Source organism: Leucopleurus acutus, assembly GCF_964270905.1.
Source record: "Leucopleurus acutus genome assembly, chromosome: 3".
In the NCBI taxonomy this organism is placed as follows: Eukaryota; Metazoa; Chordata; class Mammalia; order Artiodactyla; family Delphinidae; genus Leucopleurus; species Leucopleurus acutus.
The window spans coordinates 84013544-84032848 of NC_139145.1; the positions used below are offsets into that span (position 1 = coordinate 84013544).

The window sequence follows — 19305 nt, forward strand, 5'->3', positions numbered from 1 at the left end:
ATGCTACATATACTCATAAATATATCTGAAGAACAATTTTAATTACTTTCTTCAGATGGTGCTCTAACCATGTTTTAACTTAAAAAAAAAAAAAAAGCTGTAGTGATTCCTAAATTCCCAAATTCTAATTTTCATGTGAGTTGGGCCCCACCCGACTCTCTTCACTTCTCAGCTCTTCCTCATTTCAAGGGAAAAAAAATCAAGTACCTTGTTTATACAGATAAACTGAGACCTGGAGAACTTACTAATTACAGTAACTGCAATTAAGTATTTACGCTGTCACTTGACGTGCGTGATCTGACTTAATAATGTTCAGCAAAATCTCATGAGGATGGTATCATCTGTGTTGTAGACACGACACTAAAAGTTTGTGGAGATTAGGTAATAAGCTAACACTCGGAGACGCAGAAGGCAGACAGAGGTCTGGTCTGACGATAGCACCCAGCAGATATTTTCTTAATTGTCAACAAACCTCGGGTTTTTAATGTCATAGCTCAAATAAAAGGCAGAGCCCAGTTTGTCCTAAATAAAGTAATCCATCATCTTGTAGAATTTGAACACTTTTATCCAGTTGCCTACCTGACATTTCCATTTGATCACCCACTTGGTTTTTCAAACCTAATGGAACAGAAATCTTGTCACTTCTCACACATCCCCAGACCACCTCACTCCATCTCATGGATGGAGTGGGTAAAAAGGCATGTCTATCCACTTAATCCATCAACTCAAAATTCATCCACAGTATCTCTCACACTATGAACCTGTTGGCTCTCCTTCCAAAATGTGTGTTCATCCACTTCTCTTCAATTCCACCACCACCTTGCACCTGGACCACCAAAGTATTTTTAAATTGCTCTTCCTGCTTCCTTGTCTTTCTCAATCTGCTTTTTACTCAGCAGCCAGAGCAACTTCTGAATGAACTACTCTTAAAACAGATTTTTTTGTTAACTGTACTTTGGCCATATCAGCTATATAGTTAAGCAATCAAGTTCAGTTACAACGTCAACCCACAAACATTTACTAAGTCTCTTCACGGTTTGCTTTAACACTAAATTCCAGAAAGGTACACATCAAACTCTTAATGGGGTTCTCTCATACAACTGCATTGTTCTGAAATAACCCTCTGTCTGATCTGATACTTTTATCATGAAGGTAAGATTTAAAAGAAAGTTTAAATAAGATTTTAAATTCAAAGTATCATTAGGCTCTTTTCTGATTTCAGTTGATCTGACAGAAGCAATATCCAATTCAAAGATATTACTCTACCTCAAAAGAATATTCTTTTTTGCTTGTTTGTTTGTTGTGCCGTACGCGGGCCTCTCACTGCTGTGGCCACTCCCGTTGTGGAGCACAGGCTCCAGACGTGCAGGCCCAGCGGCCATGGCTCACGGGCCCAGCCGCTCCGCGGCATGTGGGATCTTCCCAGACCGGGGCACGAACCTGTGTCCCCTGTATCGGCAGGCGGACTCTCAACCACTGCGCCACCAGGGGAGCCCCAAAAGAATATTCTTGAACTTCCACTTCTGGTCCAATGGAGTAACTGGTATCAGACAAACCCTCCCTTCCCATCCTCAAAAACTATAAAACAAAATATACAAAGCAGCTGTTTGTCAGACATTGGGCAACAGATACCATAAGCCTGTGATCTTTGAGAGAAGGGAAACACAAGGTTAACCACCCCCCACCCCCCCACCCCCCACCCACCCCACCGCCCCACCCCCCCCACTCCCCCCACCCCCGCCACCAACTTGCTCAAGTTTTCTGCCTGGAGGCACTTTCCCAATGTGGTACAAGGAGGTGAAACTCAAGAAGCAACAGATTCACAGGGCTGAGGAGGTAGAAATCAAAATTTGAGGCTAAAATTTACAGTGCAGGATAAAAGAAAAAAGTGGGACTCGAGAAGTCTGCATGGGGTTTTCCTTAAGAGGTTGGCTGAGAACATTAACTACATTTAATCTATACATAAGCTGGGTGGCACTCTGAGGCCTAACAAAAAACAGCCACTGCAAGGCTGAGAGCTGTGTGAAGTGGTAGCAGACAAGGCTCTGTTGCAGTCACAGTGGAGAAGCCACATGCTGAACACTCTGTGCATTCAACTAAGACTCTAGAAAGGCCAGGCCTTAAGAATAAGGACCAAGACTCAAGTAAAGAACATACCCTAGGCTAAGGACAAAATCTAGAAAGTCCCATCCTATCAAAGCATGAAAAATAAGATCAAGAGGATCCAACAGTAATTCAGTTGCCTTCCAGAACAAAATTTGATACTCTTTAAAGGAAGACAACATAATCCAGACCTCCTACAACATATCCTCTAAAATTTCCAGCATGCAATAAAAAATTATTATACATGCAGAGAGGCAGAAAAATATAGTCATAATCTAGGAAAGAAAAAAAAATGTAAGTAGTCAATAGAAATAGATTTTGAAAGACCCAGATATGGGAATTTACCAAGGGCTTTAAAACATCTTTTTTTGGGGTGGGGGAGTGGGGGCACTGTGAGGCTTGCGGGATTTTAGTTCCCTGACCAGGGATCAAACCCAGGCCCTCGGCGGTGAGAGCTCAGAGTCCTAACCACTGGACTGCCAGGGAATCCCCCCTAAAACATCTTGTATAAATATATACAACAACTTAAAGGAAAATAGGAACATAATCAATGAATAGATGGGAAATCTCAGCAGAGAAATGGAAAGTATAAAAATAACAAAACTGAAATTCTAAAACAGGGAAGTACAAAGTTCACTGAATGAGTTTAATAGCAGACTGGACTATGAGGGTAGGAGGAAGGGTTGATGAAGTTGAAAACAGTTTAATAGAAATTACCATGATTGAAAAAAGGGAGAAAAATTTGAAACATGAACAGAACCTCAGTTGCTTATGGGACAATATCAAATGGTCTAACATACATACAACTGGATACCCAAAAGGAAAAAGAGAATGAGTCAGAAAAAAGAATTTGAAAAATAATGGCCAAAAATTCCCCCAATTTGGTGAAAAATACCAAATTACAGAAGAAGATGATAGATACAGTTGACCCTTGAATAACACGGGTTCGAACTGCTCGGCTCCACTTATACACGGATTTTTTTCAATAGTAAATACTACAGTACCTATACAGTCCAAAGGTGGTTGAATCCATGGATGTGGAATTGTGGATAAAGGGGAACTACGTATACCAAGGGCCGACTATAAGTTATACATGAATTTTCGAGGGCATGGGAGGGCTGGTGCCCCTAACCCCTGTGTTGTTCAAGGTTCAACTGTATAAAGAAAACCACACTTAGCCACACCATAATCAAAGAGCTACAAAGCTAAAGATAAAGAAAAAAGGTCATAAAAGTAGCTAGTGAAAAAAAGAAAAATTCCATACAGTGTTTACAGAATGAAGGCTAACTTACCACAAATGACAGAGATCAGAAGACAACAGACAATCTCTTTAAGGTGTGAAAGGAAAAACCATCAACCCCAAATTTGATAGATAGTGAAAGTATCTGTCACAAATAAGAGTAGAATAAAAACATTTTCATATAAAATAAAACAGACAATTTATCAACTACAGACCTGTATTACAAAAAATGCTAAAGGAAGGAAAATGGAACGTTGGATCTAGAGAAAGGAACAGAACAGACAGGTAACAGTAAACTGGGTAACTATTCATTTTCTATTGCCACTGTAACAAACTGCCATAAATTTAGTGGCTTAAAACAATACAAATGTATTATCTTACAATTCTGTAGGTCAGATCTGACACTGGTCTCCCTGGACTAAAATCAAGATGTTGACAGGGCTGCACTCCTTCCAGGGGGCTTTAGGAGAACATCCATTTCCTTGCCTCTTCCAGCTTTCAGAGGCTGCCCACATTCTTGGTTGATGACCCCTTCCTTCCTCCATCTTCAAATCCAGCAACAGCAGGTTAAGCTGTTCTCAAATTGAATTACTCTGACTTCCTCTTCTGTCCCTTTTTCCACTTTTAAGAACCCTTGTTGTTACTTGGGTCCACTTGGATAATTCAGGATAATCTCCTTGGCAGAAGGTCAACTGATTAACAAACTTAATTCCATCTGCAACCTTAATTCCCCTTCGCCATCTAACATAAAATATTCACAAGTTATGGAGATCAAGACATCGACATATCTAGGGGACATTTTCTGCCTACCACATTAACTATAAAATTTTGTTCCTCTTTTCCTGATTTCTTTTAAAAACAATGTACTATTGAAGCAAAGATGGTAACATTGAAATGTGGGGCTACTAACATGCAAAAATCAAATATAGGACAATAGCACAAGAACAAAGAGGGGATGATTGGAACTATATTTTTCTAAGATTTCTAAGTTTTAATAAAATTTTATATTAATCCTAAACAGACTGTGATTAAATTAGGAACCATACTGTAAGTCATAAAGAAACCACTAAATAAAATAATAATAAAAAGTAGTATAGGTAAGATATCAATATAAAAAGTAAAATAGAATACCAAAAAATATTCAGTTAACACAAAATACAATAGAAAAGGAGGAACAAACTAACAAAAAATAGATTCAGTAAACAGGAAGAAAGAGTAAGATGGCAGACTTAAACCCCAAAATATTAATAATTACATGACCCATAAGTATCCTAAACATTCAATTTAAAAGTTAGAGATGGTCAGACTAGATTAAAAAAAAAAAAAAAGATCAGGGCTTCCCTGGTGGCGCAGTAGTTGAGAGTCCACCTGCCGATTCAGGGCACACGGGTTCGTGCCCCAGTCCGGGAAGATCCCATATGCCGCGGAGCAGCTGGGCCCGTAAGCCATGACCGCTGAGCCTGCGTGTCCGGAGCCTGTGCTCCACAACGGGAGAGGCCACAACAGTGAGAGGCCCGCATACCGTTAAAAAAAAAAAAAAAAGATCAAATAACTGCTGTCTACAAGAGATCAAGAGATGAGCTTAAAGTAAAGTATTAAAACATATATACCATGCAAAAAGTGAGCATGAAAAAGGTGTAACTGTTATATAAATACATACACACACACACACACGAGTATGTGGGTATAATGGACATAGAGAAAAGAGTATTATTATAAAGAGGACATTCCATAATGATAAAAAGGTCAATTTATCAGGAAGACCCCCCCCCCAAAAAATTCACAAATATGTGTGTGCCTAATACCAGAGCTTCAAAATAACTTGAAGCAAAAATTGACAGAACTAAAGGGTAAAACAGACAAATCCATAATCATTATTGGAAATTTTAACATCTCTCTCTCAATGACAGATTGAAAGGTAAACAAAGAAGTCAGTTAAGATACAGACCATCTGAACAACACTATCAGCAAACTAGATCTACTTGACATTTGTAAACTACACCCAACAGCTGAGAATGATTCTTTTCAAGTCCACCAGCTCATTCATCGTTAAAGACTATATGCTAGCTCTTAAGACAGATCTCAACAAATTTGAAATGACTGAAATCTTAGTTTTTAACCAAAACATAAGTAAATTAGAAATCAATAGTAATGAGATATGTGGAAAAATCTCCAAATATTTGGAAATTAAATAACACACTATTAAAAAAAAACAAGGTCAAAGAAATCACGGGTGAAATTTAAAATTTTGAACTGCATGATAATGAAAACAACAACACATCAAAATATATGAAATATAGTTAAAGCAAGACTTAGGGGAAATTTAGAACTTTATACTTATATTAAAAAAGAAGAAAGGTTTAACATCAGTGTCACCTTAAGAAGACGAAAAAACAGAGCAAATAAAAGACAAAATAAATAGAAGGAAGTAATAAAGAGTAGAAATCAATGAAATAGATAACAGATAAAGAAAATCAACTAAACCCAAAGTTAGTTCTCTGAAAAACTAGAAAACACAATTAAGGAGAAAAATACAAGACACAACTTATCAACATCAGGAATGAAGAAGGTAATATCACAACAGATGTTCAAAGGATACTAAAGAATTATTACAAATTTTTTATTAAAAGATTTGACAGCTTAGATAAAATGAACAAATTCTTTTAAAAACACCTACTACCTAAACCTACACATAACAAGTAGACACAATCTGAACAGCCCAGTATCTGCTAAAGAATTTCAGTTTGTAATTTATTTATGCATTTATTTTTAAGAGATACTAGTTTATTTTTTATTTTATTTTTTTTTTGGCCACACCACACACAGTGGCATTCGGGATCTCAGTTCCCCAACCAGGGATTGAACCCGTGCCTCCTGCAGTGGAAGCCCAGAGTCCTAACCACTGGACCACCAGGGAATTCCTCAGTTTGTATTTAAAACTTTTCACAAAGCAAATCTGTGGCAGGGTTGGTTTCCCAGGAAAATTATATCAAATATTTATGGAAGGAGTACTGCTAATTTTACATTAACTCTCAGAAAATAGAGAAAAAAAGGAAAACTTCCTAAACTATTTTACATGACCGGCATAACCATGTTTTAAAAAAAAAACCTGACAAAGATACTACAAGAAAATTATAAACCAGAATTTCTCATGAACATAGGAAAAGAAAATATTAACAAAATAATATCAAGAATCCAGCAATATACGGAAAGGATAATAGATCAGAATCACTAAGGTCTTATCCCAGGAATGCAAGGATGTATCATTCAAAACTGAATCAATGTAATTCCTCCACTGACAGAATAAAGAAAACCCATATACAATCATCTCAGATGCAGAAAAAGCTAATAACAAAATTCAAAACTCATTCATGATTTAAAAAAAACTCTTAAACTAGGAATAGAAGGGGTCTTCTTCAGTCTTATAGCTAGCATCATATTTAATGTGACATATTGAATGCTTTCTCCCCAAGAAAGAGAACAAGCCAAGGATGTCCGCTTTCTTAACACTTCGACTCAACATTGTAATTCAACACTATTCTGGAAAATCTAGCTGGTACATTTAGGAAAGAAATAGAAGTAAAAGGCAAAAGATTAGTAATAAAGGAAAGCTGTCTCCGTTCACAGACAAAATGATTGCAAAGGTAGAAAATCCTAAGAAAAAAATTTTTTAAAGGCTTCCAAAGCTAAAAAGTCAATTTAACAAGGTTACAGGATGGCAAGATAAAATATCAATATTAAAAAAATAATTTGTTTCTATATACTAACAAACAATTTGAAAATAATATTTTACAAAATGTAGTTCAATACCATTGAAAATATTAAATATTTAGGATTAAATTTAACAAAAGAAATGCAATAACTATACTGGAAACCTAGAAGCATTGCTGAAAGAAGTTAAAGACTTAAATACATGGATGAGTAGGACACTAATTTTCTCAAAATTGATCGATAGATACTCAACATAATGCTAATCTAAAGTCTACAGGATTTTTTCTTTTTTGTGTGCAAAAACTAACAAGCTGATTCAAATATTTACATAGAACTGCAAAGGATCTAAAATAGCTAAAACAACCTTGACAAAAAGGACAAAGTTGGACAATTTACACTGCATGATTCAAATCTTACTGTAAAGCTACAGTAACTGAGACAGCATGGTGGCTTAAGACTAGACAACAGATCAATGAAACAAAATTGGCCCATATCTAAGCAGTCTACTGATTTTCAACAAAGGCTCTAAGGCATTTCAATGAAGACAGTCTTTTCAACAAATGGTACTGGAAAAACACCTGGAAAAAAAAAACTTCTCAATATCTACCTCTACCTCATACAATGAACAATTAACTCTAAATGGATCACAGATCTAAATATAAAAGCAAAGTCTACATAGTTGCTACAGGAAGATATGAGAATATCTTTGTGATATTCTTTGGGGTAGGCAAATATTCCCCAAAAAGCCTTAACTATGAATGAAAAAAAAAGATAGACTGTTCTTCATCAAAATTTAATGTCTGCTCACCAAAAGACAATGTTAAGAACATGAAAAAGCAAACCACAGCCGAGAATTCTTTTTCAGATATGTATATTCACAATACACATATCTGAAAAAGAACTTATATCCAGAACATATAAAAAGCCCTACAAATAAATAATAGAAAACAACAATTAAAAATGGGCAAAACTTGAACACTTTTCAAATGAACATATATGGATAACCAATAAGCACAGGAAAATGTGGTTAACTCTGTCAGTCATCAGCAGGGTACTACTTCAAGCCAACTAGACGAGCTAAAATTAACAAGACAGACAAAACCAAATATTGGCAAGCATAGAGCAGAACTGAATCTCATACACTGCTAGTGGGAGTATAAAATGATACAGCCTCTCTGGAAATCATTTGAGTAGCTTCTTATAAAATTAAATGTGGTTAGACATATCCTCTAACCGAGCAATTCCACTCAGGTATTTACCCCAAGGCAAAAGATAACATACTCCACAGGTACACTTGTGTGGAGTATCTTGAGCTTTTTCACAAAACAGCAAAAACTGCAAACAATCCCAACATCCATCAAGAGGAGAATGGATAAACAAACTGTGGTATAATCGTACAATGGACTAAGCCACATTTTAAGAGAGCATATATTGTATAATTACATTTATGGGACATTCACTAAGAGAAAAAATCTAATCTATGGTGATAGAAATCAGAACAGTGGCTGCCTATGGGGGATGGGGACTGAACAGAAGGAGTAGGAGGGAACTTTTTAAATTCTGTGTCTTGATTGGCATGATGGATACACTATGTATATACTTGTCAAAATTTATAGACTTCTACCCATAAGGTGAGAGCAATTTCACTAGATGTAAATTTCACCTCAAATTACTTCAATTGTGAAAAAGTTTATTCCTTAAGGTGTTAAATGAATCTCAGATCACTCAATTAAAAATGATTAAATCAATAGTCCCATCTACAATATTTGCCCCATAATGTAACTGAATTATAGTAACTGTAATACTCAACCACTTTGGATTATTCTCTTTATCAATTTTATCTATAAATGATTATTCACTATTTACTATTGTCCCCAGAAATGTATTTTGGCTTCTTCAAAGTTTATATATAGGATTTTTCCTAATTTCATTTTACTTTTCCCTAATTTCATTTTACTTTTCCCTTTATTTAATAAATGAAATTTATTATTGGCATTTAGTTGAATTTAGAGTGCTTTAGAAATAATCAGAAAAACTGAATGCTGTTTTTAAGATTTAATAACAAGTTACCAAAACTTGTGTATAATAAGTCTCTCATAGAAAAAGATTCCACATGGAAGGGTAAAAGCATAGTTGCAAAAGATATGCCCAGGACCATGCTGGGATCGTATCTTGGGGTTCTGTGCCTTTTGGTTAAACTGTCCACAATTACGGCTTGATTCTTCCTGTTCTAAACCTCTCTTTTTTTAATGGAATTAGGGAGAGGTGGTATGCAAGACAAAGGAAACTTTTATTAACTTCTGCTTTATTTTTTTTTTAAACATCTTTATTGGAGTATAATTGCTTTACAATGGTATGCTAGTTTCAGCTTCACAACAAAATGAATCAGTTATATATATACATATGTTCCCATATCTCTTCCCGCTTGCGTCTCCCTCCCTCCCACCCTCCCTATCCCACCCCTCCAGGCCGTCACAAAGCACCGAGCTGATCTCCCTGTGCTATGCGGCTGCCTCCCACTAGCTATCTACCTTACATTTGGTAGTGTATATATGTCCATGCCTCTTTATCGCTTTGTCACCGTTTACCCTTCCCCCTCCCCATAGCCTCAAGTCCATTCTCTAGTAAGTCTGTGTCTTTATTCCTGTTTCACCCCTAGGTTTCTCACACCAGTCAGAATGGCCATCATCAAAAAATCTAGAAACAATAAATGCTGGAGAGGGTGTGGAGAAAAGGGAACCCTCTTACACTGTTGGTGGGAATGTAAATTGATACAGCCACTGTGGAGAACAGTATGGAGATTCCTTAAAAAGCTACAAATAGAACTACCATATGACCCAGCAATCCCACTACTGGGCATATACCCTGAGAAAACCATAATTCAAAAAGAGTCATGTACCAAAATGTTCATTGCAGCTCTATTTACAATAGCCCAGAGATGGAAACAACCTAAGTGTCCATCATCGGATGAATGGATAAAGAAGATGTGGCACATATATACAATGGAATATTACTCAGCCATAAAAAGAGACGAAATTGAGCTATTTGTAATGAGGTGGATAGACCTAGAGTCTGTCATACAGAGTGAAGTAAGTCAGAAAGAGAAAGACAAATACCGTATGCTAACACATATATATGGAATTTAATAACTTCTGCTTTAAATTGAACAGTTTAGTTAGTCCAGACAAAAACAAATGGAGTAAAGAATAAATCTATAGGGTGTACAGTGCTTAGTGACTACCTGCAAATTTTCTATTAGAGAAGAAACAGACATCATTCGTTATGATGTACCACTGATAAAAACACACACACATTATGGGTTAACTTCTCATTCGAAAGCAAGTCCCTAAGACTGAGCAGAGTCCCCTAGGGTTATGGGGTGTTCCCTCTGGAGCCTGCTCCTGTCCTCTGTTAAACTGAGCTGGCACCCTTCTGCCCAGCTCCCTCAGAGCTCCCCACCTACCTCTAGAGACTGCCTCCCATCCACTCCCAGGCATCCTCCCACCGCCCTGCTGAGACACCATCCCTCCTTCCACAAGTAGGCAACACCAGACATCTAACCACCCAGGATCATAAAGGAATAGGTAGTTAGGTCCAGCTCACTTTAAAAAGGTATGCTTTGGGGCCGCTCTCGCCTTTTGGGTTGGACCACATTCTGTCTATGGAAGGTGTATCTCCCAGGGCCTCTCACCTTCTAAGGTGGCCCATACTCTGACTATGGAGTGTGAATCTCCCTAACCAAAGCTGCTTTCCCACTTAGTTCTCAGGGCAGAGCCCCCTTGCCTGACCGCTTGTGCATACTGTATTAGTAAATCTACTTCTTGCACATCAAAAAAAAAAAAAAAAGGTATGCTTTGGGACAAGAGGTGGGTGTGGACAGTCTAAACCTGGATGGTGCAAGCATTTTTGTTTAAGTATAAACTTAATCAGTGCAAAAGAAAATTAATTTGGGGAACTGGCAACCTCATCATCATGGGGTTATTATGCTCACACATGGCACTGCCTAGCAACAGAAGGAGCAGGCCAATCTCAACACGGGTGTAATGAATCACTCACTGACTACTGCTCACAAGTGGTGATTTGATGGGAAGTTATTCACATCTGGTTTAATCTGGCACAAGACTTAAGAGGATTCTGCAGACTCAAATTGAGATAAGCAGCAGGTATTTCACCAACTGCCAGGCTCCAGAACAAAGGAGACTATTCCTACTTATTCAGTTGAATATATACCTTTGTTTAAAAACAAAACAAGACATGATTTTGAGATCCTTGTTTTTTATGACATTTTGCTTTGGCTGTGCTCCAACTTCTACTGCTTCAGATACAGTTGATGAGCATAACAAATGTAAGAAGGTATCTATGACAAATAAACAGTGGGATAATCATGGTTGAACTAAATCACTTCAGAAGACCTCAGAGAGACAGCCCAATGTGCCCTAGACTCTGCATGCTAGCAAAAGCTCGGAGTTTTTGAATCAAGGCATAAAGAGAGCGCACATACGAGCGAGATCTGTGTCTGGATCGTCTGTTGTTGGGGTCCGCCTGGTTTTTTTCCTTTTGTCTCCTTAGTACAGCTTCCCACTGAGGCGCCGAATCAACCATATCATTCTCCTGCCGTATTCTGAAAGAAAGACCATTCATCTAAAATTAACATCCACATATGTGGTGCTTTATCAGTTCATCCTAAACATGTTTTTAAAAGTTATTTCGCAATATTACCATAATCACTCAAAGCTAGGAATGTATTAACCATATCAATATATCCTTAAGTAGGTAAGTATATAATATTTATATATAAAGACGTAAACATATATTGGTTATTTTCAGACTTCATCCCCGGCTTAAAATTTCCTAGTAAAAAGACATGTGTCAAAAACAAAACTAATTTAAAACATATTTAGGGGCTCCCCTGGTGGCACAGTGGTTAAGAATCTGCCTGCCAATGCAGGGGACACGGGTTCGAGCCCTGGTCCGGGAAGATCCCACATGCCACGGAGCAACTAAACCCGTGTGCCACAGCTACTGAGCCTGCACTCTAGAGCCCGCGAGCCACAACTACTGAGCGCACGTGCCGCAACTACTGAAGCCCGCGCGCCTAGAGCCTGTGCTCCGCAACAAGAGAAGCCATCATAATGAGAAGCCCGCACACAGCAATGAAGAGTAGCCCCCGCTCGCCACAACTAGAGAAAGCCCACGCGCAGCAATGAAGACCCAACGCAGCCAAAAATAAATAAATAAATTTAAAAATCAAACATATTTAGGTTTCGACTAAAGAAACAGTGATGTCTGCTACACAATCTTAAATCATGAATCATTTTATACAAATATACTAAGTAAAACAACCATGAATAGTTTTCCTTTGAAATGCTCTTAAAAATTCACAAATTGTCCAAGTTTTCATGCACAATAAGTGCCAGATACAATTTCCATTTTTTTAAGACAAGAAGCTACAAATAAAAAAAGTTAAATGTGGTGCATAATGCCTCAGCAACCGAGTAGGCACAGAACATTCTGGTTATGCTGCTCGCATGTTTAAGAGGGAATGAGGGCTGAGCTCAGCACTCAGCGTGGCCAGGGGCCCTGCAGGGAATGTAAAATGAGGGAAAGGGAAACTGGGGGGAGGGGGTACTGGGGGGCACAGGCACTTGCCATGTAAGAGCATGGGACAATGTTACTTAATCCTCTCAGTTTTTAAAAGATAATCCACAAATCTGGATTTTTTAAAAACAAACTCTTCTGTTTTTTAAGTAATGGTAACCAATTATGAATGCGAAATACTGTATTGACCTGGCAAAACCCATCCATGGACCACACAGCCTGCAGAAGTTTCGGACTTTTGATGCATCAAGTCTTTCTAAAAAGAAGGGTGAGGTGTTACAGGGGAGAGACGGAACCAAGTACTTAATTAAAGCAAGTGCTTAATTAATGTGTAAATAATGTCTGGAATGCACTGCAGTGATGCTGTGAAGCCATGAGTATTTCTTGCAAAAATCAAACACCTGTTATTTGAATCTTTGACTTTGAATTTAGGTACGTTCTTGAGGAAGCTGCTCCAGGGTGTTTCTTTCACACTGCTGCTCCCGGGGCGTGGGAGAGCAGCATGGAATTGCACTGTAATCATCCCAGTACTGTGACTGCATGAGCATAACTGCTTCGAAACAGAAATGAAAAGAATAGACAAGTCTGGAGTCATTTCTCTCACTGAACAGATGTCTTTCCGCTGCCCTGTTACAGCACTTAGTACAGACTGTGGGGTGGATTCCGCTGCCCTGTTACAGCACTTAGTACAGACTGTGGGGTGGATATCTGATCTGCTTATAATGCAAACCAGTAGAAGAGTGACATATATTCATCTCACTTATACTTAAACAGAGACAATGGAAAGCAAATTCCAGTTAAAAAAAAAAAAGTAGCTTATGGGCTTCCCTGGTGGCACAGTCATTGGGGGTCCGCCTGCCGATGCGGGGGACGCGGGTTCGTGCCCCGTTTCGGGAGGATCCCGCAAGCCGCGGAGGGGCTGGGCCCGTGAGCCATGGTCGTTGAACCTGCGCTCCGCAACGGGAGAGGCCACAACAGTGAGAGGGCCGCGCACCGCATTAAAAAAAAAAAAAAAAAAAAAAAAAAAGTAGCTTATGAGGAAGAAGCTATTTAAATCTCTCTAGATTAAAGAGGAATTGTGTTAAGTAAAAAATTATCTGTAACACATTTCAAGTCTTTGAACTGTATATATTTCCTCACTAAAGCTTTCATTCCTAATAGGCTATTATTTGAATATTAACAGGATACAGTCATGGTATTTTTCACAGATTCAAGAACATAGTTCCCTCTTCTAATGACATGTGCAGAGGAAATGAAAACTGAACATATGAATCTGAATATTAGAAACATCTGAAGAAAAGTATGAGAAGGTATACGACGAGGTCATAATTAATCACTCTTTGAAGCAAACACTTGAAAATTCCATGTGCGCATACACACACACGTGTATGTATATGTATTTTCATAGCCAGAACCTACACCTCTGAGCCATTCCATGTATCACGTGACAGCCAGGGAGTGACCCACCAGACCTACGGGGTGGGGGGGAACTGTCCTGGACTCTCCCAGGACTGAGGGATCCAAAAGCTAGGAAGAGACAGTGGGAAGGCGTCAGGCTGGCAAGGAGCTGTCTTCCCTCCCACAGGAACCCACACCTTGCATTGCCCGGGGTAGACATAACACCAGGTCCTGGCAACTCCTAAGCCTGGAGTCTTTTAGACTACAGCTTCCGTTCTGAGCTAAATCGCTGCACAGCTCGTGGACAGGACAAAATTCCACTAATTTTTTTTTTTAAATCGGTAAATCAGCATCCTTAAATATTTTTGAGAGGTCAAGCCTGCCAGCAAGGGTGAAACCTGACTGAGGCAAACATACGTTTCCTAGAGAAACATTCCTTAGACAGTTCAAAGGAAGCACAAGCAGTATATGCTCATTCTTCTATTGTGGAATTTAGCTGGCTACTTTCATACTGAGGCTTTATTCTGATAACAAAAATTAAAACTCCTGAGACAAGAGCACACATATTTCTTGTACCTTACTAGTAACAAGAACTAAATCAGAAAGAATTTCAGACGACGGCATGCACCTTTAACTTTTATTTTCCGAATCAAAAAGTCGAAAGTGAGGGCAGTGAAACCATGTCAGTTAATATCCTTGGGACCCACATGTTCCAAAGACAGTTGCCCTCTACTGGGGATACTCTTTCATAAATATTCTAACAAGGTACATTAAAAATGTAAGGCTCATTGGAGAGTCACAACAGAAGCACATTCTCCTGAGTAACGGGTGGTGTGGCTGCCTTAGTCTGTAATGAAGTTTGAAATTACACCCTTACAAAAGGCCTCTGGTTAATGGTACCTCATTACAAGAATGAAAGTGTCATTTCTTCCATCACTGAACTGCTCCAGAAAATACAGATGCCACATGGAAAGGAAAAATCCTAGCCCTAAAGGCAAGGATATTGTAACACTGAGTCCTTATGAGGCAGGAGTTAACTATTTTGTTTATGCATGAGTAACTAAAGAAATCTTTAAATGTAAAAGACATATCCTATCATGATTCTACCTTATAAGTCTCATTTCTCCTTAGGTGTAGCACACACAAAGTGTTGGTTTTTGCTCCTTTCCTGCTACATTTTAATTTTAATGTGGGGATTTACATTATGAAGAATAAAAACACTGTAAGCATTATATCAATATAGTACCTTTTAAAAAGTCAAAACGTCTTATATGACAGTCAGTCATGAAAGTCTTAAGTGGGGAAAGGAGTCCGTTGAAATTTTCACTGGGGATGTATTCATTTTCAAATGTTATACTTAAAGCTGAACCTCAAAAAATGCTGTTTCTTTCCTGTATCCATTAAGGCAATAACTCTACATGCATCACACTTTGTCTATTTCCTCATGTACAACCAAGGAGAGTTAGCAACTGGGCTAAGAAGCCTTACCGTAAGGTTTTTGCTTTTTAATCAAGGTATGAGGGAGAGCGTCGCTCTAGAATAGAGCATTCTCCAATAACATTTCAGAATAAGAGAATTCTGATACATTTCCTCCATGTCTCACCAAACTTCAACACCCTAATTTTTCAGGCTATCCATGCAATTTAGATTTTAACTGCATTTGTCACTTAAAGTTTGCAAAAGGTTTGGAAGACAAAACGTCATATAATCGTTTGATAACAATAATGAAGATAATGACTGTTCCTAGTCTCTTCTTTCCTATCTTCCCAATTATAGTTCTGCCTCTTCTGCAAAATTCTTCACAGTACCAAATGAATTCCTATACAAATCCCCGCGGGTTTTACTTCATCCTCTACCTTTATCCAGGCAGTTTTGTTCTTAATAGGACCTTCCTTTATACCAGTTCTTAATTCATTTCTCATTCACTGAGATAAAGACCATGTGTAATACTGAACTTGAGAAATCTTACAGAGCAAGTGTATAATGACGCTTCCAGGCGATAAGAGCAATACCCATCGCTCCTGAGTTCAGCCTCGTTCCAGCTCTGTCATTATCTGACTCAGAGACCCTGGGCAAAACGCTTAACCTTCTTTGGTAGGTCTGTTTCTTCATCTACTGAATTATTGTAAAGATCCTTTCCAGCTTTAAAATTATGGTTCTCTATTCGTGCTTTATTTATAAGCCATTCAGACATGGTAAAAAAAAAAAAACAAAACTCTCCACTCTTCAGCAATAGCACAACTTCCCAGACAATTGCTTCATACAACCACTCCATCGCTAATATTAAACCTGCAGTTCCCAGCTGACTGTGGACTTGTGTTTCTCATCCACTGCTCTCATTTTTGGATCACATGCTATAAACCAGTCTTCTTTTTTTTTTCAGTAGTTTTTCTTCCCTTGGGAAATTTATGTTGGTTCCAGGCATCTGTCGACATACTCCCTGAAGACCAGCAAGCAAAAAATTCATTTGCTTTTCCCACCTTCCCCCACCATCAATAAATTATTCTTATTTGCTCTTAAAGGTGATTCTATCTCTTCCACTTACTCCTTATGCTCTCCCGGCTAAAATGGGCTGCGTTTGGTGCCATCTCCCTCCCCAAACTCTCCTGCTTTCGTGATCCTTCAACCTGCTCTGCTTTTAGTCATCTGACAGCATTCCTCATTTGCTGCAGCTCCGCACTTCCACAGTCATCTCTGTCAACTTGGATTATACTCTGGAATCCCTAAATAATCCACATCAAATGTCTAAATCTTAATACAACTTATTAAAGTGGAAATCAGAACCCTGTGCCATCTGTACCATGGTGAACATCATTTCCATTGGCTCTGCACGAACTGCTCTCTCCCTACCCGCAATTTTTACCTGGTTTGCAGCCAGCCCCCACACTTCAATCAGGGACAGGGACCGGGCAGGAGGGAATGCTTGCAAGGAAACAGTTACCTATCTTCAGGCCATGTGGAAGAAACGTCCCTTGGTTTAAGTTTGCCATCATCAAAACCACATTTTCTCCCTAGGGCAGAGGGACAGGAATGCTTCGCTTTGTGTTATCCCTCTAACAACAACAAAACCCTGCCAAAGCCGAGATCTAGATCTCCCCGGCTCAAGTGCATTGTCCCTGTTAGCTGCAGTGCCACAGAGGATGGTTTCTTTCTTTTTTCAGAAAAATAATATCAAAGACCTGTGGAACACATTTAAAATACTTCAAACCATCTTAATCCGTTATTCAGATACAGATTCTAAAAGACGTCTAAAAAGCAGGAGGAAACTCTAACAACGTTTGTGGAAGAACAAATTCATGTTAGAAATACTGACTTCTTTATTGTGAAAGGGAGCTGGGCCCCACTTTGCAGATCCAACAGGACTTCAGATAACACTGAGCAGCGCTGAACATTCTCATCAATCGAATAGTACCTGCCCATGCAGGGCCCTTTGTGCTTTTCAAAGTGCATCCACTATCTCAGATCTTTATAAACCCCGTGAAGTAGGCGGGGCAGGTATTATCCCACTTTGCATGTGTGAAAATTAAAACTCAGAGGGTAAAGGAACCAGCTCCTAGGCACAAAGATCTTCAAAGCATCTTCAAAATTCGTAACGCACCTCCCTCGTTCTTTGTTCTGAGCTTTATTTCACCCACACGCGCACACACGTGTGCACACACATCACCTCAGGTACGTAACTCATGTGATTATGATGCAAACATCCCAGAATGAAATTTGGGAAAGGCCCAAATGGTCCCCTGTTGCCAATTTATTCTAGTCCAGCATTTACCCCCAGCTTCTATCATTTCTCTTACCCTTTTAATCCTCACCAGGCTCCAGAGTTACTTCCACTTTTATGCTTATGCAAAAAACACCAGACTAGTTCTCTGCCTCACTGCCCACCTCCTCCAAATCTCCCACTTCAAATCCTAAAAGCCTAGCAACACATCAAAGCTAATGACTGAGTAATCCACAGATCCTCCCCGGTGAATGCCCAAAGGAGTGCTGATTTTCATCAACAGCACAAAGGATACTTTGCAGACCGGTTTCTTTGAACGTGAAGGATATTTTATTAAGCTCAAGGTATTTTCAGGGAAAGCTGGTTTATGAAAGGCTTCACTCTGATAGGTCTACCTCTTAGGTCCTCCTTCAACATACACTGTGGGCAAGTCCTGAGCATGGCCCAGGGGCTCAAACCCATAAAGACCAGCTGACTGACCCTTCTGATCTTAGGTACAAGATTCAAAATTCTAACTAGTAAAACATAATGCAATCTAATATTCACGTTAACTTCATGCTGCTTTGTACTTGGTAGGTTTCCAATTTGATGAATTTAATTCAAGCGATTTTTTCCCAAATCGGTATAACAAAAAGTAATCTGAAAAGAAATTTGCAGCCTTTTAGTTTTCAATCCTACCAGTGAATTGAATCCTACCAATTTCACTTCCCAATATCAATCTATCTCTCACTATTTAGATCATAATCACCACTTCGTAACTTTTTGGAGGTCAGACACCCCCTTAAGAATCTGATTAAATCTACAGACTATCGCCAGAAAATTGTATACTTAGAAACACAAAGAATGTTACATACAATTTCTTGGCGTTATGAGACCCCTAAAACCTACCCATCAATCAGAGGGTAAGAATACCTGGTCTGAAAATACAAATGTGTAAAGTTAGGGTAGATGGGGAAATGGAAGACAAGGTTAAAAGAAAAGTGGAAAAGGTTGGAAAGAGGGTGTAGGAGCGGTGGGGACAGCCAAAGAAAGAGGCAGTGCCTCCAAAATTAGATATTAAACTGTCCGGCTCCCTCCGCCAAAGTGCTATCACCTCTCAGATTTCATTTGGTCTTTGCAGTAACTCATTCAAGAAAGCAGATCAGGTAGTATGCACTCCATTTTAGGGATGAGAAAGCTAAGTTTAAATTTGTTAAATGAGCTACCCAAGGTCAAACAGCAGGACATGGCAGAACCAAAACCCTGACCCGCACCCTTGGGGGTTTTTTGACACATCACTGGCTCCTAAACAGAGACAGAAGTCAGAGAAGACAGGAAAGAAAGAGTGAGAAAGAAGCTAAGAAAAGAAAAAAAAGGGAACTGGGTGAGGAAAAATAATGTGATATAGTAAAAAGGGAGGCAAGAGAAGAGAAATGAAGATGAGGGTGTACGTAGACACTGAGGGGAAAATAAGGACTTTCTGTCATCTGAGATGTTATCACAAGAAACTGTGCTCCAACCTCCAGGTATTATACAAAGGGAGGAAAAATCTATTTTC

At 38.8% G+C, this 19305-nt stretch overlaps 1 protein-coding gene across 1 annotated transcript in view; it reads right to left on the reverse strand.

Annotated features, from left to right (window-relative positions):
- The window catches only part of EPB41L4A (erythrocyte membrane protein band 4.1 like 4A), a gene marked incomplete at both ends in the record, with an annotated part of 257309 nt that overhangs the window by 11737 nt on the left and 226267 nt on the right, over positions 1–19305 (reverse strand). Inside the window, one exon of the mRNA XM_082837350.1 lies at positions 11556–11675. Within this exon, the coding sequence (XP_082693476.1) occupies positions 11556–11675 (120 nt within the window). The remainder of the gene's footprint in view (positions 1–11555; positions 11676–19305) is intronic.